We start from the raw sequence: 27,981 nt of genomic DNA, 5'->3' as shown, positions 1-27,981 counted from the left end.
TTTGGCAAACATATCTCAAATAAACTTTCCTAAACCTTGTAAAAACCAGCAAATGTTATTCTGAACTCTGATGTATTAACATCTGACACTGGTGGTACTCTGGCTCCTACGCCGGTGATGTGTCAGTGAGCATAACCTTAGCATAGACAGAAAAATGTGTTTTCTAATAAAATATTTGGCCATAACACTGGCTAAACAGCATGTCTGTCTATTCTTATGTATCATGCGTATCACCGGGATCTGTACGAGCCATATGGTTGGAAGTCTTTTGTATGCGGATTTTAACAGACTCGTTACTGGATCCTTGGCTGTGTGGCAGCTTGTGGGCACTGCCAGGGGTGGAGGACAGATGAAGGATGACTGCGCCGCTGCCGGGGTTCGATGCAGAGAAAGAGAGAGTGTGTGTGTTTGTCTTAGTGAGTGTTTTGCGTGTGTTAGTGAGTTTGTGCACGTGTCTTTGAAAGATGGCACACTGATTCCTCCGAGGCAGTCTCCCTCGCTGCTCAGGCACCCTAAGCCGTCTGTCAGACGGCATTAGTTAAACGACAGCTCGTGCTCGGACTCAACTGCTCAATGGAAAGTGCAAACAATTAGCAGAGGAGACAGATATCCCCTCCGACAACCTCTCTGCGCTTCTTTTTTTGCTCTCTCTTTATTTCTTACAGTCTTTTGTTCTTTCTTTTATGCTATCTGGTTGCATCATGGGAAATGTAAGGTTCAGTGTTTTTGGTGCCTGGCTCACACTAGGGACCAGAAGTTAGGTTATCCGTGCTTCAATTTCAGCCTTTTTTTTTTGTGGTGTTATGAGAACAAAATACTAAATCTTTGCATGAGCCTATTAGAGAATACCGAAGAAAAACGAGACAAGAGATTTCACACTGTTTTTCATTTTGTCTAAATGGAGCAACGCTTCACTTCTGCTCTCGTTCTATTACATTTTGACTTTGCTTGACGACCGCCACCCCTATACTGTAGACTCAGTGTTTGTAAAGTAGGACAAGTCTTTCCACCATCATTCTGTGACCCAAAAGTAAGCATTTCCAGGATTTTACTTGTTGAATGTGGCTGTTACCACATCATTTAACTGCTGCTTGGTGTAAATACACTTTCTAAAGCGTCTATCCCCCGCCTGCAGCCATCGACACAGATCTTTGGATCTTTGATGAGGTGTGTTTCCGTCACTTTGTGTCTGACTTCTAAATGGGAAAACCTTGGCACGTGTGTTAGGACAGCGGGGCAAAACTACCCCTCCTTTGGTGCTGATTTTTGCATTATGCAGAGTGCCTTATGAAGACTAATGACTTATGAAGCAACTGACAAGTTTGACTGGCCAGCATCTGCACGCTGTGACAATCAGGGACACATGTGACACATGCTATAAAGCAAACATTATGCCGTTGCAAATACACCAAGTCTAAGTCCATGTAATGGCATCTGATGTTCATTTAATGTACAACTCATTCTCAAAGGTATTTCAGCTTTGCGTTTGTCAAAGAGAGACCACGCAAGGTTTTGAGTGTCTGTGTGTGTCCATTTTGTGAGTTTGTCTATGTGGCGACGCCCTCAGGCACCTCCTGGCAGCTGACTAAGCTGTCAAAGTGTTTATAGTGTTTCCTACAAACACACACACATACACACACACACACACACACACACACACGTTCAAAAGGCGGTGCTGTTTAACTGTCACCGCATGCTGTCATTGTGGTGGAGGAGCACTGCAGCTATTAGACTGTGCTGCTTAAAGAGAGCTACAGTCAGGATGTGTGTGACAGCAGGGCTGAGACTCACCTGGAGCTTCCTTTATAGTGGGGTGAAACAAGGTCAGCATGAGGACAGAGCTTCTTTACAACAATGTGAAAACAGTGCGACAGTGGAAAGTATCACCCAAGTCTCCATCACCTTTACAGAGCTTTACAGAGCCCTTGATGAGTTTCAGCTCATTTTTTTTAGCTCACAGTGCTAGCGACTAGCGGGTGAACATGATGCAGCATTTAGCAGCTAAAAAGCCAAATATTTCCCTTAAGAATTGGTAGAGACCAAAAACAGAGCTAAAAGAGACATAATAACGGACTTGCCTTCATCAGGTTGCCAGAAACTCCACATGAATGTTAATCTTGCTTTAAAAATGCTTGATGTTTGCTAACAATCTGTTTGCAAACTAAAAATCGCCAAATCAACTAAAAAGGTGATGATTTGTCAGTACTGGCAGTACATTTGCTTTTAACTACACATTGATGGTTGCCCAGCACATGCTGCTTGTTTAATTAATCCATTAATCTACATTTATTTCCTTGATTGTTTACCCTTATGACTTGTGAGAAACAATCAGTGATCAATTATGGGTCTAATTTCCTGTTGATCAACTAATCTGTTATGTTTACCTTGCCCCAAATCCGTCGTTCATCAGGAAGAAATTTCAGTGCTGGTCAGAGAGGATTTGGCCCTGATTTACTCCATATTGGCCATACTTTTTAATCCTCCAGGTACACATAGAGTACACAGGCAACTACATAAACAATGCTGCTAGCAAATATTAATATATGTGTGCACGTTGGAAGAAATGCCAGAATCCAAGCACTGATCTGCAGTATTACTTATCCTCACAGGAGCTTGGGGGGGTTACTCATGTTTGTATCCTTCTGAGGACACTTTGAAAACGTGCACCACAGTCTCTGTCCAGGCTGTGACCGGAGGCCAGTAATGAAGCAGAGATCTGCATGACTGTAATGACTTAGTCACAATCCACTGCCTCTACCCACAGGGAAAAACTCAGCTGGACAAATCTACCGCACTCCTCTCCTTTTCTGCTCTGCTCTTTTTTTCCCCTCTGCAGCGTCATTACAAACACTGTGTAACTTATCTCCATCCCTCCATCCCTGATATTTGTTTTCCCTCATTGCTTCGTTTTGCCGTCATCAATCTAACTGACGAGGGGAGTTGCATACTAAACCTGCTTACAGCTCTCCTCCCACCACACTGCAGTGTCGCTGCTCCACAGCTTTGTTGCTGATTGGGGCCCTTCAATCCTTTTTAGTGTACAGCCCCTGCATAGATAAGGAAATGTGATGTGACTGGACTGATAAGGAGGAATTGATTCCTTTATCCTGCAGAGTTTAGGGAATGGAACAGAAGAAGAGGGGCCAAGAAATCAAATCCCTCTCCAGAGGACTGTGTGTGTGTGTGTGTGTGTGTGTGTGTGTGTAGATGGATGGGATAACTGTGCTATTCTGTTTAGCTAAGACAGCACAATGGCACCATTAAAGGGAACAACAAGGTAGTTACCCTGAAGAGACACCAAAAAGGACAACTTAGTTTCACATCTGTGGAAAGTCTGGTTGAAAAAAAAGGTGAATTGTGGGCATTTAAACAATCTTTCAAAATGATTTGTATACATTTAAAAATACAATCTTTATTAGGGTTTTAACCTCAACAGACTCAACCGCCAGGTTCTGACAGGGGGGGCAGGAGACATAACTTGAATAAAGTAAGATTTTCATTAATGTTCAGCAAACAAACCAACAGAGATAGTTTCCAAGAATACTGAGTTCAATGGTGCATAGTCCTAAAGCTCCTGATCGAGTCTTTGGGGTTAGCAGACAGAACTGATCCTAGATGAGGTCCAAAGGAGGAGCGAGGAGTCCAAGCAGCCTGACAGGGAGAGCAGAAAGGCAGGGCACAAACGAGAGTAGATGACTGGAATCACCTGAGCACAAAAACATGAACAGGTCAGGTAACACAAGACGCTTCTAGACAGACAGAGAGAGAGAGAGGCTGAGCACATCAGAGGTGTATGTCTTTACCACATTGGTAGGCAGGCAATTCAAAAAAAAATAGTGCGTACGTGTCCAGGGTTTTTATACTGTGTGGCCACGTGGTCCTGATTGTATGATTGAGCACACCTGCGCTCAATCAGAGGAGAAGCTGGCCCGACCTGTCGGCCCCGCCCCGGAGTGATGTCACTCACTTGAGACGGGGGGAGACAGACAAGAGACACAGGCTCTACCTCTGATTTGTTGCCTTTGTTGGCAGGATCCTGCTACCACAGGTTCATTTTTGTTGCTAAATCTTGAATAAATTACATGTCTGAAAACCTGATGATCTTAGGTCAGTCCAGTCAGAAGCAGCCAGCGGAGCATTTACTGAGCAGCCTTTGGTGAGATAAACTATGATTATTACAGGAAGTTACAGTCAATAATCAATTACTTAAGGCCCCTTTTTCTCATTCTCATACAGAGTGTTGTAGCAGCTCTAGATGTGCAAGACGGGTATGTGCCTTGTGTCGAAAATAGAATCAAAATAGTGTTGAATAATAATAATATTTCAATATTTCATCGTAGATTAGAAATGACGGCTGTTTGTAAAAGTGAAAGCGACTGAAGAAGAACGTATGAAAGTGTAAAGAGACAGAATGAAAAAGCTGCCAGTGTTGCTGAGCCTCAGCAGGTGACAGTTGTGACCAAAGTCGTGACAGTCGGCTGCACTTGACTGACTTTGCTTCTCCTCTCACAGCGCTCCTTCTGCCCTCTCACCTTCACACAGAGGACAGGGAGACTGCATACAGAAAGAGAGATGCATCCCTCCACACTTATTGCAAAAACAGACTGTACCAGGATAGTAAAAAAAAAAACAGACTGTAGAGAAAACAGCCGTGAAACTGTTGTGTTCAGATGCTAATTTGTCTTGGACGCAAGAAAATCAAGAGTAACGGCAGTTAAAACCCACCCAGTCACAATATCCAGATAAAGTACACATCGGAAAATTTAATTTGGAAGGAAAACCAAAAAAGGTTCACTTGACTGAACATCGTCCAATCAAATTCCAGGTTTTTACAAATTAATTGGAAATGTACTAATTTAAGACTCTATTTTCTATATAATTAGTATTACCAAATTTAGGTTTTTTTTTAGGAAACTTCAAGGAAATTACAGACCCCCAAAATGAAGTGTTACTCTTAACGTTATTTTGGTTTTAAAGCCATGAGACTCAGATATTAATGTTAAGGAAATAGTTTTTTATAATCTTATTTATTTTTATTTATTAGTCCATTTCTTGGTCCTTTGCACACTGATGGTGATATTGACAATCTCCAGTGACTCAAGGAGTTACTCTTGTGTCGTTCACTTTAAGAGGAAGCTGGCCCTGTCACCAAAGCTCCACTTCATCAGATTATTCAGCTCCGGATTAATTTGACGGAGTGCTGCGGGGTAATTTAGTTGTCCTGATCTAATTGGCAGCGTGGTTGACACTTAATTTAAGACCATATATCAGCTTCCTCTCCCACAGCGATACTTTAATTTGGCAGCTGAAGGGCGACAAGGAAAGAGGATTAGAAGGAGGACCAGAGCTCTTCTATTACCTGAGATCTCAATCGTCTTTTTTTGTCATTAGTTGAATAGCGTGTATTAGCGTCTTGTGGAAGTGCTCGAGGAAGACACCAAATGTCTCTCACGCCTCCATTAGAGCTGACCTCTGACCTCTCTGTGGAAGCTGACAGGACACGTTTCTCCTCAGTGTGTTACAGTCTAGATTACTTGTACAGGAGAGACACACCTGCATGAACACACGTGTTACATTTATGTGTGTGTGTTGTCTGCAGAGCGGCAGAACCACGCCCGAGAGCTGGTGAGGGAGGCCAACCTGTTGCAGTGGGACGCTTTAGTCATCATGTCTGGAGATGGACTTCTGTTTGAGGTAAAGTTTGGCTTCACATTGGAGTCAGACACCAAAAGTCAACATTACACACTTGTGTCATCGCTGTAAACCAGAACGTCTCGCTGCATTTGTCTGTGAGTGAGTGTGAAATATATTACATCAGTGAAAACCCTAAGAAAGAAATGCATATTAATGCAGACATGAAACAATCCATTGATTAATCAGCTATTAATCAGACAGAAAAATAATCAACTGTTTTAGTAATTTAGAAATCGCTTTAAACTCCAGCCATTCTCTGGTTTTAAATCAGTGTAATCTGAGCGTGTTTGGGTTTTGGACTGTTTGTTAGATATAACTAGCAGTTTGAAGTCATCTGTTGTGACACAATTGACATTTCATTTGATTAATCAAACAAACTATTTGTACATTAATCTGTGATGAAAATACTCTTCAGGTGCAGCCTTACATGTAAATATAATGGGTATATCAGGGGTTTATATTTAAAAACTAGCCTTTTGTTAATATGATATCTCGAAATACTGTCTATGGCACAGTGAATGCTGCTCCCAGTCCAAATTAATGTCGACTTCTCATCAGTCAACTACTTTGTGAAACGTCTGACATATACAGGCTGTATTTACCTTACAGGTAGTCACCCACTCAGTGTGAGGTAAATTCAAAACGAGTGCCGCGGGGTGTATACCTGTCATGAGGGCTGAGTGTCATTAGAAATATTTGATACTAACGCAATTCAATGCTTTCAGTCCTGAAACTTATGATGATTTTTTCAATAAATCAGGATTATTTTGCTAAATTAAAGAGAAAAACTTGTTTATATTCTTCAAAAGTTTAACACTAGCAGCGCTATGAGATCTTTGCCTAAATAAGTACATTTGGAAATGTTAAAGTTCTGATTTGAATCAGTTTGATTAAAAGTTGCAGCTGGACAGCACTGACTAGTTAATGTGGCATTTCCACCTGATCAGAGCTGTATTTCCTGTGTCTGTCAGGTGATAAACGGTCTACTGGAGAGACCAGACTGGGAGAACGCCATCCGGATCCCGCTAGGTATCCTTCCTGGTGGATCAGGCAACGCCTTGGCTGCATCCATACATCACTACTCTGGGTGAGCCACATGCAGAATCTATATTTAAGACTTATGTTGTCATAGATGACAGTGAATCTGATTGTCTTTGTGTTTTGGACTGTATTGCGCCATCGTGACTAACTGACAGTTTAACGTTCCACAGAAACCAGCATAACCAGTTAGGTGACACACTGATTTGAGCCCCATCATTCCAGGCACATTTGACACTGTGAGTTTAATTTGCATGCACGCAGTGTGTACATCCTGCAAATCTGGTTTAAATCAGATTATGCAATATGTAGTTTCAGGCAAACAGTGTGATTGGTCAAAGATGTACTCCAAATATATCAGTTTATCCCCCATAAGAGAGAGCACGACTGTGTTTTAAGGACTGCGCTAGAGACAGAAAACTAACGCAGCTGTCAATATATTCAATATGTTCATTTTCCTGCTGTACATATGTACATATGTCTACAGGCTCTCCCATACTCATGAAAACAATGTCTGAGGAACGCCGTGCGAGGTGCCAACCAGCTCATCAAGAGCGATACAGCACTTTCTATCCGAAGGGCCACGATATTTATGAGCTCGCTCATTCACCCACACAGTCACAACACACCATTATTCAACACCATAACTCAGGAACAGAAGATTGTGACCATATTTCACATCTGGTCAGATACTGAATTGATGACACTAATCTTAGGCGTCCACCTTGAAACTGTGGTGACTGTGTTGTTCCTCTGTGCTGTCGGGTTGAAGATTAGTGTGAAGCCTCGTTTTAAAGTTTGTAGCTTCTTTGCAACAACATCCATATTTGAGGCATTGTAGTCAGCACAAGCTCATTGGTTCTGCTGATATTGAGCTTCAGGTGATTGTTGCTCTCTATCAGTCCTCTGGGAAAATGGTCTCTAAGTGAAGACAGCATGTTCTCACTGGTAATTATTCCCTGCAATCATACATGTCAATAAAGTAAAGCTTCCATTTCACCAAACAAGACACGTAATACCTTTTGTTAAATTCCCTCAGAGTCTTCACAACATATGTGAGTCTGGACAAACATGCATGTAAACTGCAACTTCACTGGTTAGCAGAAGCAAACACCTGCAGGGCAGTAAATCTAGTTTTTCTTTGTGTGCAGAATGAACAGTTGAAGCTTCACAGACACGGGCATGCTGTGTGTCGTGGCCACAATCCCCTTGAGTCTTAGAATGGAGTCTCTAGTACTGATGTTGCACAGTATCTCAGCTGAATGCAAATAAATGCACACACAATTACTGGGTGAAGATGTAATTATTAAAAAAATAGAGTTCTTTTTTAAAAGTTTTTTTAGTCTAGATATCTAGATATATAAGTATCCTTTGTATAACTGAACCTCAGACACACATGGGCCTGCCTGCTGGTGCTTGTCAGTGTAAAATGCACTCATCACATCTTTTAATTATTTATGATTTGCTCATTTGAGTGATTGTTTGGAGTTCATTTGACCAGAACAAAGAATAGAGAGGTGAGGTCCAAGGACAGAAAGAAAGGAGGAAAGAACCAATAAACAGTAATGCAGTAACAAAGAAACCTACGCTGTCTGATGAATCTCTCACTCACTACTCCTTATATAATAATCTCTATATGGTGAGCAGTAAGCTGACATTTGAACACTCATGAATCATCTTTTTGCGTCATCACTGACAGAGCGGAACTTTGAACCTGCCATCGACACTGCTTTTTCTTTTTCTTCCACTGTGGGATTTTTTCAGGGCATTGTATAGTGGATATGTTTCACCCTCTGCTGTGTATTTGACACATGTATTTACAGGTTACTTTTCAGATCAAGGTTTACTTAGAGAACATGTTGAGCGTCTCTGCGCCAAGCCGATAACATGTAAGTGAGTTGTCCCGGCAGATAGGCCTCCTCTGCTCCTGTGCTCAGGTGGAGGTAGTTTCCTGAAGACAGCTTCTTTGACCCTTTGCCGTATGAACGTGCCCGTGCTCTGTTGCTTGTGTTTCAAATGCTCTGCCCTTTCTAAATTGAAAAATCTCACGAGGGCTCTGAGGCACTTCTTTTTTAAGCTGCTCCTACTGTTTGTAGGTCACATTAAGCTTATCTTGCCCTTTCACTGCTTTATTTTCTAATCTGTCGGTTTGTATCTCAGTGTGCATGTTGCTGTTTTTTTCTCGGTGTCTTGAAACCTTTATTCGAGCCTTCGTGCAGCAGTTTTGTTTTTCTCAGCGGGATACTTGACTGAATGGTAGATAAATTAGCCGCAATAAAGTGATATTAAACAAAAGCACCTCACACTGATGGTTCTGTCTTCAGCAAAGAGCCGCATTCATTCATCACTTCGACTGCATCTGCCAATCAGCTTCTCATCGAACAATGGTCTTCCAGCCAGAGCGGCAGCAACAATGAGAGGAAGGGACCAGACTCTGTATTGTTTTCTCTCCTCTCACACTCCCGGGGCATCCAGAAATGATCTCTCTCTCTCTCTCTGGTTGCTGCAGGCTGTCCTGCAGTGGCCCTGGCCAGAGTGTATTTGGTATTATTCCCAGCTGAATGTAGGGTTCACTGAGGCTACGTGGATCAAACGAGTGGCAGCTAGAATGTATCTGGTATTATGCAATGCAGTGAACAGGTTCGCTGAGTGAGGATTTAATGTGTTTCTGTACACAAACATAATGAGCACGAGCTGTGACATCATCTGCGAGGCTGAACGCTGCCGGTGTCTGAAGTGACAGGTGTGACACTTTGACATGAGTGAGAGTCTCCCTCCCCTGGTGGTTTGCAGATACTGCAGAAGCAGCTTGAAGCACATGGATGGGATCTGGAAATACAAGGAGCTCATTTAAACTCAGTTGCCATGTTAGTAGGTGCACCTCGCCAAAACTAATGCAGTCTACTACTAAAGTCCTGCGATGAATGCTGCCATCATGAAGGTTATAATGTTCAGCTTTGGTTGAAAGTGTTTTAGAGAGGTGCTGATTCGACTGTTTGATCAATCTGGAGGATGTAGTTTGTGGTGCGTTTTAAGTGTAAAGCATTGATCCCCTGACTTTCCCTCTGCGACCATGAGGTTGTCTTACCAGATGCTGACTGTGGTGACCCCTTGACCTTTCATCTAGCACCACAATCAGGTCAGAAATCACTGTCCAGTATTTATTTTTTTATGGTCAAATACCTGCAACAACATTCCTATTTGACGCCAGACTAAGATGGTGAACTTTATCTGTTAAACTCTGCATGCATGCTAGGGTTAGCGTGCTGATGTTAGCATTTAGCTTAAAGCACTGCTGTGGTTACAGTCCAGCCTCTCGATCTGAAAAGTAACCACAGCTGTCAAATACACATCTGACATGTAGTGGAGTAGAAATAATATAATAAATATAAAGTAGCATAAAATGGAAACGCTGAAGTAGAGTGAGCATACTGTACCTCAATGTTGTACTGAAGTACAGTATATGAGTATATGAAGGCGAGTTGGAAATCGTATCGTTTCTTAACCTTTTAACAGACGATGATTAGAAAGCATCAGAGCCGTGGAAATGTAGATGAGACCGTTTGGACAACCAGACTGGTGATGAATAAATTCAGGATGATGAATATGGAGATATCTGCAGGGCCACTGCCAGTGAACTCCACTGAGACATCCAGTCGTCACTTTAATTGGCTGTGGGTGGTAACAGCAGGGAAATCTGTGTGTGTGTGTGTGTGTGTGTGTTATCATGACCTTCCACCCCTTGTCTCCGTCCTCCCAGATGGGGTTGTCTTTGTTGTCTGCCTGGCCTGTCATGTCTGAAGACCCATAAGCTGATTTGGTCCCACCTCCAAGGCTTGTCCCTGAGCCTCCTGCTTTACTGAACCTCCACCCCCTGACTCTCCCTACTGCCCCACCCTCACCTCACTCCCTTCGCCTCCAACCTCCTCACCAACCTATTCTTTCTCTCCTCTGTGTATTTGTGATCGTACAATAAGGTCACAGTTACCCCGGTATTTTGTAACACTCCTCTTATAGCTCACTCCCCAAAACACACAGGAGCCTCGACCCACTTCCTAACCCAAAAATATTAAGTGCACCTTCCTGTTTTTATTCTTCCGTCTGCATCTTGTTTCTGAAGCTACATTCTTAACTGCGTCTCCTTCTGGAGGACTGGCTGAAATAATGCTACACGCTGTTAGTATTTCCTGCTTTTCCCTGTTTTATATCAGTGTAAATCACACGTCTTTGTTTCGGGCTGTTGGCTGGTTAAAGGGGGTTATTTAAAGATGTGACCTGTGGTTAGGGGAAGCTATGATGCACATTATTCACTATTTTCATGAACTGAAGGATTAATCGATACTAAAAATAAGCCTGGTTGAAACCCCTCCGCTGGTGTCCACTTTGGGATCCGGTGCATCCATGCCCACAAATGATCATGGCACGACCTTTGACCATTTAATTAGAGCTTCTGCTGCCTTAAAGACACGCTGTCCTACGGCCAAAGAATGGAAGCTGTAAACGCAACCTGTCACACATTCATTTGCATTTGGTCAGAAATGCTGACTAAATGCAGCCTGAAGTGGAAGTAGTTCTGTGGTGGCTGTTGCTTCACATTCAGCAGCTGTTGCCGTCTATCCATTTATCCATCTATGCATGTATGTGTCTATCTGCATGTATCTATCTGTCCATTTATGTAATGATCTTTCTAACAACAGGGCAGGATGTGATTTAGAATTTCTGACAGGAAGGTTCGGTATCAATGCCTGAACTTTTTCTACATTGTATGTAGCTTATAAAAGTTTTCTCTTATTGATCGAGAGCTGTTTATACATGATCGAAGAATAAATAAACAACTCTGACCTGTGTGCAGTGCCAGCTTTTAATACTTGTCACTCTTTAATCAGCACTAGTTAGTGTTAGTTGCCTTTTATGCATTAATTAATTGGCAGCTGTTGTCTGATTGGCTCTGTGCTGATTATTTTTTCATGAACTCATCCAGTCCCACACCTTTTTTTTCCTTTTTTCTTTATTAACAAAGGAGTCTCTAGACGCACCTTGACAGGACATTGACAATTTAAAAGAATTGCTTTCTTGATGAAGCATGTTTTGAATGATATGAAGGCAGTTTCACATGTGATTCATATGAGCACATCTTTCAATGCAGCAGAGGTCAATGTGTGTGGTTAGAGGAAGTCCAGCCTGTACCTTTTATTCTCATTTGTCCTCCTTTGTTCCTCAGAGCCTCGCCGGTGTCCAGTGAGGAGCTCCTGGTCAGCTGTGGTTTCTTGCTCTGTAAAGGACTCGTATCCCACATGGACCTGGTCTCCATCCATCTCTCTTCCAGCCCTCGTCTCTTCTCCTTCCTCTCGCTGGCCTGGGGCTTCGTAGCGGACGTGGACATAGAGAGCGAGAAGTACCGTCACGTCGGAGCTGCCCGCTTCACTGTCGGCACGCTGGTGAGGCTGGCGTCTCTCCGCGTCTACAAGGGCAAGCTGGCTTACCTGCCCGCCACTGAGGACTACAGCACCGAGGAGGGTTTGAGAAGTAACGTCACGCTGCGCTGCAACAATCAGGCCTCCTCCCTGGGTCCGGCCTCTGTGCTGTGCCGCCCGTCCAGAGACTCTCCCTGCGAGAACACCTTCCACAACTCCTGCCACTCCAACAACTCCCTCAAAGTCAGGAGGACGGAGAGCACGCCTTCTCGAAGCGCCAACAAATCCACCAGCGGCCCTCCTGACTCCCGGCTGCTGCCTCTGGACCAGCCGCTGCCTAGCGACTGGGTGGTGGTGCAGGAGGAAGACTTTGTCCTCATGCTGGCCATGTACCAGTCCCACCTGGCGGAGGACCTGATGGCAGCACCGAGCGCCGCCTTGGACGACGGTGTCATCCACCTTTTCTATGTTACGGCGGGAATATCACGCGCCGCGCTGCTGAAGCTGTTCTTAGCTATGGAGAAGGGTGCACATCTGGCTACTAACTGTCAACATCTGGTGCACACTAAGGTGCGGGCACTCAGGCTGGAGCCGTATTCACCCAAAGGGATAATAACAGTAGATGGAGAGGTGGTGGAATATGGGCCAGTGCAAGCAGAGGTACACAGAGGCCTGGCGAGATTAATCACTGGATGAACTGAAGCAACCCTCCCACCAGCTTTTATCTCTGCTGTTAAAAGCCCAAGAAACACATTTTGGATCAGAAATCAGTCCAGATACAGGAGCGAAGCAAATGATGTAAGACTCATTCACGCTTACCTGCAATGTTAGCCTCTTAGTGCTACATAAAGCACCTGTGTTTCAGTGGGAAATAATGTGACAGGTAGTCTGGCATCATATTACAACAAACAAGTGCCATGTATGGAGAGCCGGAGTGTTCAATATTAAATCAAAGCAAGCAAGACATTTAAATAAATTATCATATTAGTAAGTGCAGACAAAATATATAGTATAACCATGAACTTAGCAGCAAGCTTATTATTATAAAATGTTATTTATTTATTAGTGGCACGAGGCAACGCAAGAGCCACACTTACGCGTAGCTCGAGCCACTATTGTTATCCAGCGTGTTTTTTCTTCCCATTTTTAATCTTCCGCCAGAATTTCGGCGTGTAACTAGTCCCGCAGCTTTGAGAAAACCCTCGCAAACTATATATCGAAACGTGCGGCTCGATCGGGAATGGTGTGCTATGTCTTTTATAGTTCTTTCGTCAATATTTCGCAAAGTTATTCGCAAAAAACTGCAAAGAATTTCCCTTAAGAAATGAATGGGAAATTTCCTCAAATTTCAGCCTTTTTCAATTGTACGTTGCTTCGCCATACTTTCTCCTAGAGACTTCATTCAAACTTTTTTTGATATCTCTTATGGTTTTCGAGCTATGACCATCTGAAGACCATAACGTTTCTCAAAAAAATGCTCAGAATTTCTCCCCCTAGAGTGGATGACATCATAAGTCCGCCTGAATTTTTTTTCTAAAATTGCCGTAAAATCCAAACGGTGAATAGGAGACACATAATTTTTGCATCTTTTTGTAGACAAACCTTTCTTCTCTCGTCAAAGTTCAATTTTAAAGGTTTAGCCCCCACCAAATTTAAATAAAGAGGGATCTTGCACCAGCTGCCCTGCTCTGCTGCTCCATGTAAGGTGTGCTCCAACACACCTGATTCAGATGCTCAGCTCGTTACTGGGCTCTGCTGAGGCCTGATAACGAGCCATTCATTTGAATCAGGTGTGCTGGAGCAGGGATACATCTAAAACATGCAGGGCAGTGGTACTCCAGGACCAGGCTTGAGAAACAGTGGTATAGATAACACCAGCAGCCCCCTCGTGCCCCTGGCAAAATTTCGGCAGCGCCGGAATTGTCTAGTTTATTATGTTATTTTTTATGTTATAGGATTATGGAAAAATAATTATTATGAAATAGAAACAGCCTTTTGAAAAGAAAATGAAAACTCGTTCCTTTGCCGCCATTGTCGCCATTCTGAGTCTTGAATAATGTCAGTGGAGGTAAAAGGAGTTTTGTTTGTTGTGCCAAAGTCAACAGGCGCCACAATCAGCAGTTTGCATCAGGACTATTTGTTTTGTAGAAACTAGTTCCAGTCAAGTCTGTGGATTATCAAAATAATGATTTGAGGTCTAAAAATGTATTGAATCATTTCTCAATTTCGTGCCTCATTTATTTAATATTGAACACTTTGGGTCTCCATAACCATGACTGAGCATCATTTTACTGACAAAACACAAACGCGTGCAGACGCACGTTTGGCCTCTGTGGAAAGTGAATCCATCACCACCTTCACCTCATCTGGTTTGTCGCCGCATGGAGACGATTTCTTGTCTGTGCTGAAGCGGACGCATCAGCCTGAATTACAGCATCTTACGCAACAGCAAAGGGTTAGATTTATGCCTTCATGGCTCCTCCGTCGGTGACTGTGTGTGTGTGTGTGTGTGTGATGCAGTAAATGTGAGGTAGGGGGGGTGTCATCGTGGTGCTGTCACTGCCCTAGCTGTAGGCTTTTCAACTGTTTATTGAAGACAGAGAGCCTCAAACACTTAATTGAGGCCAAAAGTCTCTAGCTTGAACACTTGACGGGTCAGTAGGTGGAGTCTTCGACGATGGTGCTCATCTATTCTAACATGGCGCACAGCTGAGTGATGCAAGGGCAGCGTTGAATCCCAAGAGAGCACACAGCACGGAAGGAAAGATGACTGTTAATGTTTCATTCGACGGTTATGTTCTCATATCAAAGCTAAAAAAAAGAAAAGCAAAAAGAAGGGTTTTTACTGGTTGCCTTAAAGCAGGCATCTCAAACCGGTTCCATAAAGGGCCGCGTGGCTGCAAGTTTTCATTCCAACCAAGGAGGAACACACCAGACTGGAATCAATTAATCAGCTGATCTCAGTCTTCAGCTGATAACTAAGTGATCCCTTGATGTTGATTGGTTGGCCTGATGTGCTCCTCCTGGTTTGGAATGAAAACCTGCAGCCACACGGCCCTTTATGGAACCGGTTTGAGATGCCTGCCTTAAAGAGTCGCGAACTTCATTCTGGTTTCCTAAACCAACCACATTACCCGAATTTCACAAGAGAACAGATTCATATATATATATATATAAAATTAGATTTGACTCTGATATAAAGAGGAAGCTCTGAGTAGAGAAGTAGTATTCTGTGATGATTCAGTTGAAGGACAAACCCACCTTAAAGGTTCCCCGTGGAGTATGTTGAGCTGTTTTTCATGAGCGAGCCCACTTTTCTAGGACGCATCATTCCACTGATCAACAGGTGGTGGCAATATGCTGCAGTGTGCCAGCACAGACAGGCAAGAAGAAGATTGCAAGCTGGTTTACGTGGATGTAAACAATTCTGGATTTGAAAAAATCAGCTTTGCAGATGTTTCATGTGGAGGGAACTCGTCACGTATGTTAGAGCTCTAGAATGGACGCAGACACAGTTTGTTTACGAGAGAACTCCACAGGGCCCCTTTAAAATGCTTCAACACTGTTAAAGGGTCAGTTCACCCAAATGACAAAAAGCATTTCAAGTTGTTTGGGAAATACACTCACTGCAGTATTTCCCTCATTCATACAGTCCTGATGGTGGATTCATTTGTAGTTCCTTTGCCGCCATTGTCGCCATTCTGAGTCTTGAATAATGTCAGTGGAGGTAAAAGGAGTTTTGTTTGTTGTGCCAAAGTCAACAGGCGCCACCATCAGCAGTTTGCATCAGGACTATTTGTTTTGTAGAAACTAGTTCCAGTCAAGTCTGTGGATTATCCATCGTAGAGATGTTGCTTCTGGATTTTTTAATTGTGCATGTTTTCTTTGCACCATAAAACAAAACATCATGTGGTTATCAAGGCAGAAATCTCAGAGACTGACGTTAAATGTTGCCCAAATAAAACCAAACCTGTTAACATGACTGGACATCACCGATATAACTGAAAAAAAAATGCCTTTTTATAATTTTGGTGAACTGTTTCTTTAATACACCCCTTGCATTGTGCATCATCACCAGGTCCATTTGACTGTTTGGTGCTGATTCATCCCATTCATTGGAATAACAAATAAATCGGCTACAGGCTCAGGCATCACCGGCTGAGGCAGATAACAGATAAAATACCTTGCTGAAAGTCACAGGCTGATGATAGCAGAGTGCATGTGTGCCGCAGCTCCTGCAGCTCTGGACCTGGACTGTTTCAGTGCCTCACAGCTGCATCCTCCATCCCGACACACCACTCCTTCTTCTCTCTCCTCTGCTTTCATCCATCCATTTGCTGCTTTAAGTACTGCAGTGCTCTGCAGAGCAGTCCCAGGCCTGTGTGTCTCTGGCACACACACACACACACACACACACACACACACACAAACACGCACGCACACAGTCACACGCACACACATACACAGGCTGTCTGGATGGGAGATTTATTAATGATCTTCACCTTAGTGTCCTTACATTGAGCTTTAAGTCATGAAGAGGAAATGATGACTGAGGCTTGTGGCCCTCACTGGCAGGACAGTCACATTTTTAAATGCGTTTTTAATTGTGAATCAAGCAAATCTCTTCAGGGGTTTGTTTAATTCATTTTACAAAAATCATGTCTGGACACAAAAATCAGATTATTTAAGTCAAATTGAAATGAACTTGTATGCCTTAAACAAGGGGTTTTGGGGAGTTGACGCTGGTTTGTGTGGGGAAGGAGGAGGAGGAGGAGGAGGAGGAGCAGGCTGAAATATTGACTTGTTAAATGCTGCATGAGGCAGCGTGTTCCTGACACGGCGCCCTTATTCTTCCTCCTCACCACAAGAAATCATTTGGGAGCATTAGCAAACTGTCCTGACGCCGAGAGAAGGACATGTTTCATTTCACCTCAAGATGAACACACACACATTAACTGTAAAATTAGGAGGGGACGAGGGGGGCTGTCAGTGACACGCACTCAACATAATCAAACCATTTCACAATGGAAATGTTGCAGGAGTAACATCTGACGCTGCCTATCACTTTAAACATGAAACAACGAGAAAGGCTGAAGTTTGCCTTGAGGGCCACAACATTCTCATGTTTTCCATTTTAATCCCCATGTCTACATTTGATGGTGTAAAGAATTAAATTGTCAAAGACCACATTGTATTTTCTCTAAAAAAATATTGTTTTATATGTTTATGTTTTTGCACAAAGTAAGTTTGTTGCCAATGCCGTATTGAAGCCTTCATTGGACGTCAAGGTTGATTTTCTGTCACTGAATTTCTCATTTAGTTGGTTTAAACTGTGTTTACTCATGAGGGACTCTGCCGCGGGAATTCAGCTGCTGAGCTACAAGCACATGAGGTGGAAACAGTACTTGAAGACACGCTCATTCCACTTTTGCTTTCGTTTTAGTGGAAAATGTGGTCTGTAGCACCAAAATCTGAGGCCAGGCACCGGAGGAGTTAATGACTGTTAAAAGTGGACATACTGCACGTCTAGCAGTGTTTCCCAAACGTTTTGGCTTGTGACCCCTTCAAATAAAGTTAATATGTCTACTTGTTACCCAAGAACAACCAAAGAGGTTTTTCCTGCAGATTTTTTCCATTTGAAAATTTTAGGGGCCTTTACATGTCAAATTAACTGGTAAATAAAGAGAAAAGAAAAAAGCTACCGACCACTCATACATTTTTTTTTTCTATGCAAAGTCAGATTACTGGTGAGTGATGCAGTGGTCCTTTTAACTGACGTGCCTTGCTTGTGCTGCCTCCTGGTGGTTTGAACACAGTGGTGCACCCACAGATTTCTCATTTGCTACTGGCTGAATTTGAAAACCAACTAATTTCTTGTCTCAGCACCATCGTTTTTTCTAAAAAAAAAAAAAAAAACTCTGCTATGCCCGGAGGCACTGAAGTCAGAAGAAGGCGTCTGTCAAGAAAATACTTGTCAGGCTTCTCCCCAGAGTGTAATTGTGGCACAGTGCTACTTTTTCAACCATACCGACGTTTAAACTCGTAGGGACTGTTAATAGCGATGCCATGGTGCCATGGTCTTCATCAATGACTGGAGGGATCTTCAGCCTTTCTTATCATTCAGGAGAAGAAACTGGAGCAAAAGCCTTCAGCTCAAACCCAATGTCTCTCTGTTGTTGATTGAAAATCCAAACGAGTTAAAAAAGAAGAACAGTTTGAGACGATGAAGGACCTAATGTACATTCTTCTGTCGCCTGACAGACCGATGAAACAAACTCTTTGTCTCACTGTTTATTTGCTGTTCATGTCATTACCTGCTGCTTTTGAACTGTTGTTGTGTGTTTAAATGTTTATGGTGAGGGGAAGATTTTTTTTTTCTTGCACATTGAAGCTTGAATGATTCTTTATTCACACAGAGAGATCTATTTTTCCATTAGACAAATGTCTGTAATTTTTCTATTATCAAATCAAACATTCTGCTGGAGTGTTTTTGATTGAAGAAATAAATATAATGACAAACAGCAACCTGTCTGGTGAAGTATTTCTTTGCCCTTTCTGGGTTGAAACAGTTACTGGCCACAGCTCATCATCATTTTGGTCCAAAGCCCTGAGTTAAACTCACTAAACTTGATGCAAGTATGATCATCCTCACTGAATTCACAGGTATTATTTTCAATATGGGGAGGGGGAATCACTTCTGTCATGTTGCATCAGCGAAGCCACAAACTAAAGGTTACTCAATAAATATTTTCACATCCAACAATGTACAAAATAGCATTATTTTCTCTATTGATTATATTCTGGATTGATCGATAAGTTGTTTGGTCTATAATAAGAAAATAAGTATCCACATTTAAAAAGTAGGAATCAGAGAATTTTGACTTCCTTTTTCTTAAAAACTACTCAAACTGATTAACTGATCATCAAAACAGCTGGAGATTAATTTAGTAGCTGTAAAGTAATTGATGAATCGTTGCAGCTCTAGCAATGTGCGCAGTTACTGTTCTATATGTACTGTCCAGTCGTACTATGGCTCCATCTTCAATCTAAATCACTGATAACAATGACAGCAACCACTCATGTCTTAATTTAAGGCTGGTGTCATTCTGTATCTCTACTAATCCAATGATAAGATCCAAAACCAACACTGTGTTAGTTCCTCCCTCAATATTTTGACTCATCTACTGAGACACTCAAGCTCATTGGTTCCTACTGAAGATATAAATATTCAACAACAGGTCACAAATATAGAGGTTCAGTTTTTAAAAAGGACTCAATAATTTCCTTAAACAGTGGGTCACTAGTGTTTGGCAAATGCTACTCAAACAGGAGTAAACAGTGGATCTATTTTCAGCTGTAGATGAACACACACTTATGATTATCATTTAATGTCATTCTGAGGAAACGCTGCGGTCCATACAACAGCTAAGAGGGACCCAAATAAATAAAAGCCAGTGTTACTATGGTACTGCTTGCAAAGTTTAATACATCACTATACAGTTGTCTTAACGCAACAAAAGTAAACCAATAAAAAATGAAAAATGAAATCGTAAGTACAACAACACTCAGCATTTTGTACATATATGCCCCAAGCATCCACGTGACTTGTTAGAACTCAAGTTTGTGTTAAATATATACTGTTTGTATTTATATATTTCAATATAGTCATGACATCTGTACAGAGGGAATCAGGCTACAAATCATAACTTTATTAGTTCTTTTTTTCTTTTTTAATATATCAATAACAGGCCACTGTGGAAATGTAGACATCGTACAGTCAAGTCTTGTGTGTAGCCCATTCAAAAGGCTTAAAGCAACATGATACATGCTTTGGCTGTAAAACAAACTTCTCGCAATAATAATAATAATTAATAATAATAATAATAATAATAATGGTTTAAATCTGAATAATATACACACATACACAGAAAATTGTACATAGCATTGTGTGCTTGATATCCTGCCAGATTTTTGCTTTGAGATCTAGCAAGATAGCTTCACATTTTCTGTTTCTGCGACTGCTGACAAATGAGAAAGATGGAGCAATAATGCCACCTCTCAACTCCTGGTCAGGCTTTTCCAAAACTCTGCAACCAAGGCCCATACTTCAAACACTCCTCCAAGAATTGTGAAGGCGACATTTTACAAACAGCAGCGTGTGAAGGAGGGAAAAAAGCAAAAGAGAGAGACAACACGTCCTCCTCTATAGCATTAAAGGCAGCGAAATAACAATGGTGAAGTAAAATCCAGGAGGACAAAATGAAAAGCCAGTTTGGGGAGTTGTGGGGGAAAAAATGGAAGACAAAGCAAAACAAAATTCTTTCTTTGTTAAGTCTCTTTAAAACACAGCAACTCTTGGCTCTTGGTTTTTATCCTCTCCATCACTTATAGTTTCACAATGGCACAGCGTGCTCTCTCATTCAGAAACACTCTTCAGCATCAAGGTTCTTTGTTCAAGTAAAATACCAGACAGCCAAGGCTCTCTCGTTTATTTTGCAGGCTATAGCACAAGGGGGGGGGGGGGTTGTCTGGCCTGTTTTATCATCATAATAATTATTACGATGTGATTCATAATATCTTTAAGGAAAAACAGAACATTATGTTAAAGGTGGGATGCAGCTATTTAAAAAGATGTAAACAAAGACTGCTCGGATCTCCCCAGGAAGCACGATTGGACCCAAAGGTGAGTTTCACTTTCCTTCACAGTTAAATACAGCACAATCTGTGGCAAAGAGTTTCATGATGAGTTACATAAAAACTTGATTTCTTTTCATCCAGACTGTATAGAATATATGTCACGTAGACAAAGAAAAGACGGTCACAGACAACTGACGTATCGGCTGATGTTCTGTTTGCGTGCTGTAATTTGTGTAATTTCATCAGTCAGTGGGGGCAGCAGTCGCCTTCATGGGATAAGACGCTCAAGTCAGGGGAAAACACTGAATAACATAAATGGATAACAATCAAGCTAAATAATTATGATATCAACAAACCTTCAGCGTCACACTTTCTGTAGTTTGTATTCTGATGTTATTAAACTCTGCACGTGCAATTTAGAGAGGAAAAGTGTGAGAGACTCACGATTAAGAACTGATAAAGAGGGGAACTGATCTGAGATCTGCACTCTGCAGGAGGAAAACACTGGAACTGGGTTTTAGTGGTTTTTAGTGCGTTTCTAGGCCTGTATAGGTTAATGTCTAAAGCATGACACAAGCAGCTCTGTACACAATGGTCTGAGATCATTAAGAACAATTCAAGTAAGGCAACATGTTGACATGAGATGACGGAATGGATGCTGTATGTTTCTTTTTTTTAATCTATTTATTATTTAAATTGTGTCATTCGCAGTGAAGTGGGCTCACCTCCGTCACAGAGAAGTGGAGCACTGTGGGTAAAGCTCTGCTCTGAAACCTACAGTTCAGCCTCTGTGAGCCACAAATGCATCAAAACACCAAAGCTCAAGTTTCATTTTGGTGATTGAAAAACTTTGCAAAATTCTACAGAAAGTGAATGAAACTTTTGTCTGTAGAGGCGGCAGCTGTGTTAAGCTTTGACTAGAGCACAAACGCCTTCACATAGAGCCACCTAACTGTCGTCCCGTGCCTGGCTGGCTTCTCCACACACCAAACAGCTAAAGCAGTCTGACCTCCAGAGGTGATTCGTATGTAAACTTTGTCACTCGATGTTCGCTGCGTGGTTCAGTGCGAGTGATTGGCGAAGGAAAATACCAGCAAGTGTCATGGAAAAAGTGGCAAAGCTGTTGTGGTTGGCAGTTTACTGACATCCAGTACATTCTACTTGAATATTTGTGTGTTTGTGGACAGAGAGAATTTGGCAGAAAGCATACAACCAGTGATTTCTATTTGAAAAGAATCCTCCTGGTCGGTGTATTTATAACAGGTCACCTCGCCCTGACCAGATTGTCCATTCGTTTGTTGTAGTGCAGGATGGTACAGCGTTAATAGTAGTGCTACAGAACAGCCAGTAGAGCTGGGCTTTGCAGTTTTTCCAGTGGAACCCAGCCATCTTTGAACACTTACAAAAATGCAGCGACGATCTCGAGTCTGCTTTACATTTTTCAGGCTTATTGAGACGGCAGAGTGGTTATCCAGCAAATTCCCACCCGTAAGGTGGATGCCGCTGGGGGCTAGGCAGATGAAGAGGGTGGAAGAGAGTTCATGGCACTGATTTTTCATCTCTCTTAGTCATTTTTTTAATCCAAACCACCCTTACTGAAGTCCTGCTGAGGCCAAAAGAGGAACTCTGGCTCCCTCCCGTAAAACGCTGCATGTGTTTACCTGCGTCCATGAACAGATGAGGGTTCCTGTGTGACGGGTAGGCTTTCCATTGGTTTGTGTGACTGCGCACGTGAGGTCCACCCCTGTTTATTCATCAAACTCATCGGCAGAGACACTGAGGGAGAACAAAAACATTATGAAGTCGCTTCCAAACCAGAACCTGCTCACTCTCCTGATCAAAGGTGCTGTTCTCCTGCAGTCCTGGTTTGATCGACAGGGATTAAGGGAGAGGGAAAAAAACAGCCAGAACAATGTGGAGTTTTGGGGCAGCAGGAGCAGTACAGACTAAGAAATGGAGGTGAAGGACAAAAACGTGGGCAGTGCTGGGGGCACAGTGGAGCTCTGGACAGGACAAGATTGAAAATTGTAGTCCCCCCAGACAACAAGAATGGATCCTCCTCTACAGCTTGAGGCAGATGAAAAGGTAGAAGAGCAGGAGGAAAAGAGCAGGGAATGGTGAGGAGGCACTTACTTGTCCTCTGTGTGCTCAGTGATGCCAGCGGCGGCCAGCGCAGCTCGGTACTGCAGCAGCACACCTCGAACGCTCTTCACAAACCCCTTAGAGAGCGGGAAGAGTGGAAAGCCGATGTCCGGGTAGCCGCTGCCTTCTGGGAGGAAACTCCGGTAGCTCTTTCTCCGTTTCTTTGGTCGCACCACCTGCTGGCTTCCCGTGGAGCCCACTCCTCCTCCGCTGACCGTGGTTGAACCTGACTCTGACGTCCCGCCGCGGACTACAGAGCCAGGGACTGTGGAGCCACCCCTGTTTTCACCACCCAGAGAGGTGTTCCCCTGGGTGCTGTCGCAGTCTGTGGTCTGGTTCAGCTCCTGCTGAGAGGTCGCTGTAGTGGAGGGGCTCAGCCCTGAATCCTCCAGCTCCTCCTCCATAATACTGGCAACTCCTACTCCCGTGACCCCCTCCTCCGCAGGCCTACTGGGGCTGCTGTGGGCCACCACCACGGGCCCCGATCCCAGGGGCAGCTGCTCGTCCAGAGGCTCAACAGACGAAGGTCGGTCTTTTGAGTGCTGAGCTCTGGAGGACACGTGTGCTGCCTGACCCCTCTCAGCAGCGTCGTTCAGCTCAAGCCACACATCCAGGCGGTGGACGAGCCTCCAGCCGTTAGAAGCAAAGTGCTCCTGGATCTCCTGTTTGAAGACCTCCACAGGATTCTGGAGGAGCTGTGTCATAGACTGGACCATCTTGATTAGGGCCATCTCATTGTAGCAGCGGCTGTTCTCATATCCTTCCTGTAGGCCTCGGTCACTGTCGAAGCCAGCCTCGTTATAGTAAGGCTCATTGACGAGAATAAGGCCTGCAGAAAGATACACGTTTGTGCAAAATGTAGGTTTAAGTTCATTATAAAAAGCGTTTCAAAGCAGAGTTCCTGAGAAAGCACCAAGTGAAAGACAAAAGTCAAGAGAGCAACTCTAGATCAGTAATTCAAGTGTATCATTTTTAACTTGGAGTGACCCAGTTTAATATTATCATCTTCCTCAAGCTGAATCCTGCTGGCTGTTAGAGCAACATCAAAATAATCACCATGCAAATATTGATGTAATGTCAATATAAACTACAAGCTACAATACACATTTGGTACCTGAAAGTTGATTCTATGGTTCAGAAGTCTTCAGCGCAAGGCTCTGTATTTTTACCTCCAAAGCCTTTATAGTCATCAATCATCACTATGCTGATGACACCCATTTTTACATCTCTCCTAACACACAGCTCACATGCCAGTAGTGTTCATTGTGTTAGCTGTTTTTTGATTTAGTCTGAGTCCTGTGTCAAATTTCCTTGTTATTTTTAATCAACCTCATCCTGTTTTGTTTTTTTAGTCAAGTTTTAGTCGACTAATGCTGGGATTAGACTACATGGTTTTCTTGTCTTTGACGACAGTCAACGTGTCAGATCTAACGACCACAGTGCCATGAACTCTCGTCTCGTCTTGGTCGGGTTACTGGCAAGACTACACGAATGACCCCTCGAGTTCAGATGTCACCGGCGAGGCGGGTGAAGCAACTGTCATGGTGGTCTTGTGTACCGCAAAACAAGAAGAAAAAACGGCTGTGGATGGGCTATAACGTTAAAAGCAAATGCAACAGATGTCAGAATGATGTTTCTTTATCAAAGAAAAGCTCACTGAGAAACATAATTAGTCACAGTTTTTGTTAACAAGATGAACACCACATGCCAGCCATCGTTTCCTGACCTCTCCTGCTTGTACAGCGTCTCCTGTGGTTGTAGCAGGTGTCGACTAATGTAACACCGTGTGCCGCAGCAGGTTTTATTAAAAGAGGGCACAGTATGATGTAAAACAATACATGCATAGTCACAATCTCAGTTAGAAGTCTTATCCTCCTGGTTCCAGACTCTACTGACTCGACTTGAGTACAGTCAGTGGTACAAGCTATGTATTGTAGCTTGTATTGTTTTTGTTTGTCTTGTTTCAGATTTGCTAATGATGACGAGCTCTACAGGATACATAATTGAACAAGTGGGTGACTTAATATAACTAAATGTAAGTTATATTCACTGATTAAATGCTGTAACTGTATATCAGGGCTATTATTTTTCTGTTTTTGTATTTAAAGTAATTTTCTGTTTTTCATTTCACTCTTCTTTATTGCTTCTGATGTTGTCCTAATGATTTCTTTGCCAATATAAAGCACTTTAAATCACCTCTGTGTTTGAAATTTGTTGTATAATTAAATCTGTTTATCTATACAGAATTCACAGCTATACTGTAGATTCTTATGAGCTATCATGTTATTGAAAAACAGATAATACTGTAAAAGCCAAGCTAATGCTATGAGCTACATGGGTCTAGGATATTTGGGAGACAGAAAGGAAGGAAGGTGGGATTTTCACTTGGATTTAAGATTATACAGAATCCATTCTGTGCAACACGAGATTAATGAGACAAAAGGAATTCAAGTCAAGTTGACAAACAGCTCCAGCAGGTTCAGAGTGGTTTTTCACAAGGTGGTGGAGGACATTTAACCAAACCTGGTGAGGTGCAGTATTCATTCAACATGCAGTTGAATGAATACTGCATTGCACAGTTAAAGACACATTTTAGAAGCATCAACTCCGAGCCAGCGGATACTGACTTGGTTCAACACAATAAGTGAATAACAATCTGGACTCAATCTGTCTGGCAGGCCAGACTGCAGATGTTTTATGAAGAAGAGGTTTTATGGGAGTGGTGTATTGTCTGTGTGTGAGGCGGATACATTCAGTTGAATGACTGTGTGCGACACTGCACTTGAAGCCCTTCTGAGCAAATGAACACATGAATAAAACATTTTTGTGCTGCAGAGAAGAGAGGGGGGAGTGTGTATGTGTGTGTGTGTGTGTGTGAGCGCACTAACCTTGTATGGAGATGAGGACTTGGAGCAGACTGGATTTGCTGGTCCATCTCTCAGTGCCCTGTGGATTGCATCAAAAGAGAACAAATCAGCACTAAATGTTGAGAAAAGCACAGAGAAATCAGAGTTCTCAGGATTTGCAGTTGATATACCATGTTCACTCTGCCCTGTAGATGGCGTAGTGTCTGCCACTGCAACAACCTTTGGAAGTAAAGCTTCTGTCCTCTAGTTCAATTTTCAGAGTATTTAACCTCAAAAGTCCACTCTAAGTATCACGTGACTGCTGACATGTTAATGAACTGAACATGTTGCAGCAGCTGCAGGTGTGTGAGGCCTTCCAGAAGCAGCAATACACGCTCAGGTGGTCTGCCATAAACATACTGTCCTCCAACTAATGATTATTTTCATCATCCATTGAGGTTTTATTTCAAATTAAATATTTCATGTTATTTTCAGTCTATAAAATGATAGAAAATTGAGAAAAATATCCAACACAACATCCAAGAGTCCAAGGTGATGTCTTCAGATGTGTTGTTTTGTCAGTCTATATGAAGTATTTAGTTTGTAATGATATAAAACAGACAGCAGTGAATCCAGCCAGATTAATAAATGCTTTGTTAAATGATTTATTAGTTGATTTTTTTTTTTTGTGCAGCACCCTACCATTTGTGCTACATTCAGTTACCATAATTGAAATGTTTTTAGACAAAACTGTCAAAGTTCTTAGGTATCGGAGCAGAAACATGAGCATTGGCTGGAGAAGGGGGTTGGTTCAAAAGAGTAGGTTTAAATCAGTTTCTGCAGCTGTCTGAGTTTGAGGTGAACACTCTGTACTGTAAAACTGATGGCTGTTATTGTTTCTCTAAGCTTAAATCAAGTAATCAAGTAAAACAGCACTCACTTTGCCAATCCAGGTGCCCAGCAGACTGACACAGACCTTGCCATTGTCGTACAGGTTGGGATTGAGGCGGCCGCTGCACTGCGACAGGTAGCGAAACAGTGGCGGCACAGCCGGGTAGATGTTTGGCAGCTGGATGTCAAACAGGAACAGACCGTCCTCGTAGGGCGTACGAGTCGGCCCTTTGATCAGAGCTGAGAACAGGTCCTGCGTGGAAGAAAGCAAAGATCTCTTTGACACATTTTATGATGTGTGCAGTCGGTGTAATTTAAAAGAGAATGTTTCATGCGTAGCAGTGAGGTTACTGTCAGAGAATATGATCAGATTAAGAGAACAAAGCAGTACATTGTCATCAGGACTGGCAGTTTCTATCTTAAACCTCTATCTTCAGGTTGCTACTTATGAGTATTTAAATATTAATCCTCCCTTTTTCCATGAAACCCTACTGCTCTCTTAAACATAGACGATCCAACTACTTCTCTCTGTTGCTGTTGTTTTGGAGGCCAAAAAAAAAAAGTTCAGTAAGATTTTGAGCTTGTGAAACGATGCTCTGTGGTTGTATATCAAACGTATCTGTGAAAACCTTTCACAACCAAAAGCAGGTTGTAAATGTGTGTATATGTGCATGTCTGTGTGAGTGTAACAGTTTTCTGCTGACAATTTCGTACTTCACAAAAAACACTTTTGCAAATACCTTCACGCACAGTTTGCGTACAGGTTTTAAAAAGGGTGATTTACAACCACATCGTCTCACAGGCTTGAAATCTTGCTGAGCCATATTTGAGAAGGTAGTATCAGCTTTTCATAACGCAACCCTGCAAGGAATTCTGACCGGACAAAATAAATTCTGGCAGTGAGCCAGCACACAGGCGGATAGAGGCTGTCAGTGCCTCCAGTGTGGGTGAGTTTTTTGCAAAAGTAAGAATACTTATCTAATGAAGTCTTTTACCATGACATTAATGACAGCAAACCCACCATGCGATCTTCAAATGTTTTGACCATGATGCCGTCCGGTAGGGAAGTTGCTAGTAGAGCCATTTCCTTCCTCACTGTGCTGAAGAACTTCTTTGCCTCCGCTGGCTGAAACTCCATTTTCTTGAATGAGTGCGTGTCTAAAAAAAAAAAAAGGAAACAGAGAGGACGGACAGATGGTGATTGAACAGCAACACAGAAGTGTAGATTGTGTTGTCATTCATCCAATTAAAGTTGATAGTAGAGACTGCCAAGTAGGTTCAAACACAGAGAAACAGAGGGACAGAAAGAAATAGAAAGA

At 42.6% G+C, this 27,981-nt stretch overlaps 4 protein-coding genes across 4 annotated transcripts in view; 2 read left to right on the top strand and 2 right to left on the bottom strand.

The window, feature by feature from the left end:
- Positions 1 to 13,530, top strand: part of LOC121604345 (sphingosine kinase 1-like) — a 31,916-nt gene extending 18,386 nt beyond the window's left edge. The window contains exons 3-5 of the mRNA XM_041933840.1: positions 5,600 to 5,694; positions 6,666 to 6,781; positions 11,954 to 13,530. Coding sequence (XP_041789774.1) covers positions 5,600 to 5,694; positions 6,666 to 6,781; positions 11,954 to 12,842 — 1,100 coding nt within the window. The 3' untranslated portion in view covers positions 12,843 to 13,530. The remainder of the gene's footprint in view (positions 1 to 5,599; positions 5,695 to 6,665; positions 6,782 to 11,953) is intronic.
- The window catches only part of LOC121604362 (histone H3-like), a 610,603-nt gene that overhangs the window by 192,034 nt on the left and 390,588 nt on the right, over positions 1 to 27,981 (bottom strand). The gene's annotated exons all lie outside the window — the stretch shown is intronic.
- Positions 1 to 27,981, top strand: part of zgc:163040 (uncharacterized protein LOC100038789 homolog) — a 408,070-nt gene that overhangs the window by 221,882 nt on the left and 158,207 nt on the right. The gene's annotated exons all lie outside the window — the stretch shown is intronic.
- ube2o (ubiquitin-conjugating enzyme E2O) overlaps positions 19,835 to 27,981 on the bottom strand; it is a 37,787-nt gene continuing 29,640 nt past the window's right edge. The window contains exons 19-23 of the mRNA XM_041933826.1: positions 27,684 to 27,820; positions 26,712 to 26,915; positions 25,814 to 25,871; positions 22,917 to 23,754; positions 19,835 to 22,559 (exon numbers count right to left, since the gene is read on the bottom strand). Of these exons, the coding sequence (XP_041789760.1) occupies positions 22,532 to 22,559; positions 22,917 to 23,754; positions 25,814 to 25,871; positions 26,712 to 26,915; positions 27,684 to 27,820 (1,265 nt within the window). The 3' untranslated portion in view covers positions 19,835 to 22,531. The remainder of the gene's footprint in view (positions 22,560 to 22,916; positions 23,755 to 25,813; positions 25,872 to 26,711; positions 26,916 to 27,683; positions 27,821 to 27,981) is intronic.

Source organism: Chelmon rostratus, chromosome 3, assembly GCF_017976325.1.
Source record: "Chelmon rostratus isolate fCheRos1 chromosome 3, fCheRos1.pri, whole genome shotgun sequence".
Taxonomy (NCBI): Eukaryota; Metazoa; Chordata; class Actinopteri; order Chaetodontiformes; family Chaetodontidae; genus Chelmon; species Chelmon rostratus.
The sequence above is the reverse complement of the archived record's forward strand: the minus strand, read 5'-3'. Positions and strand labels throughout refer to the sequence as shown.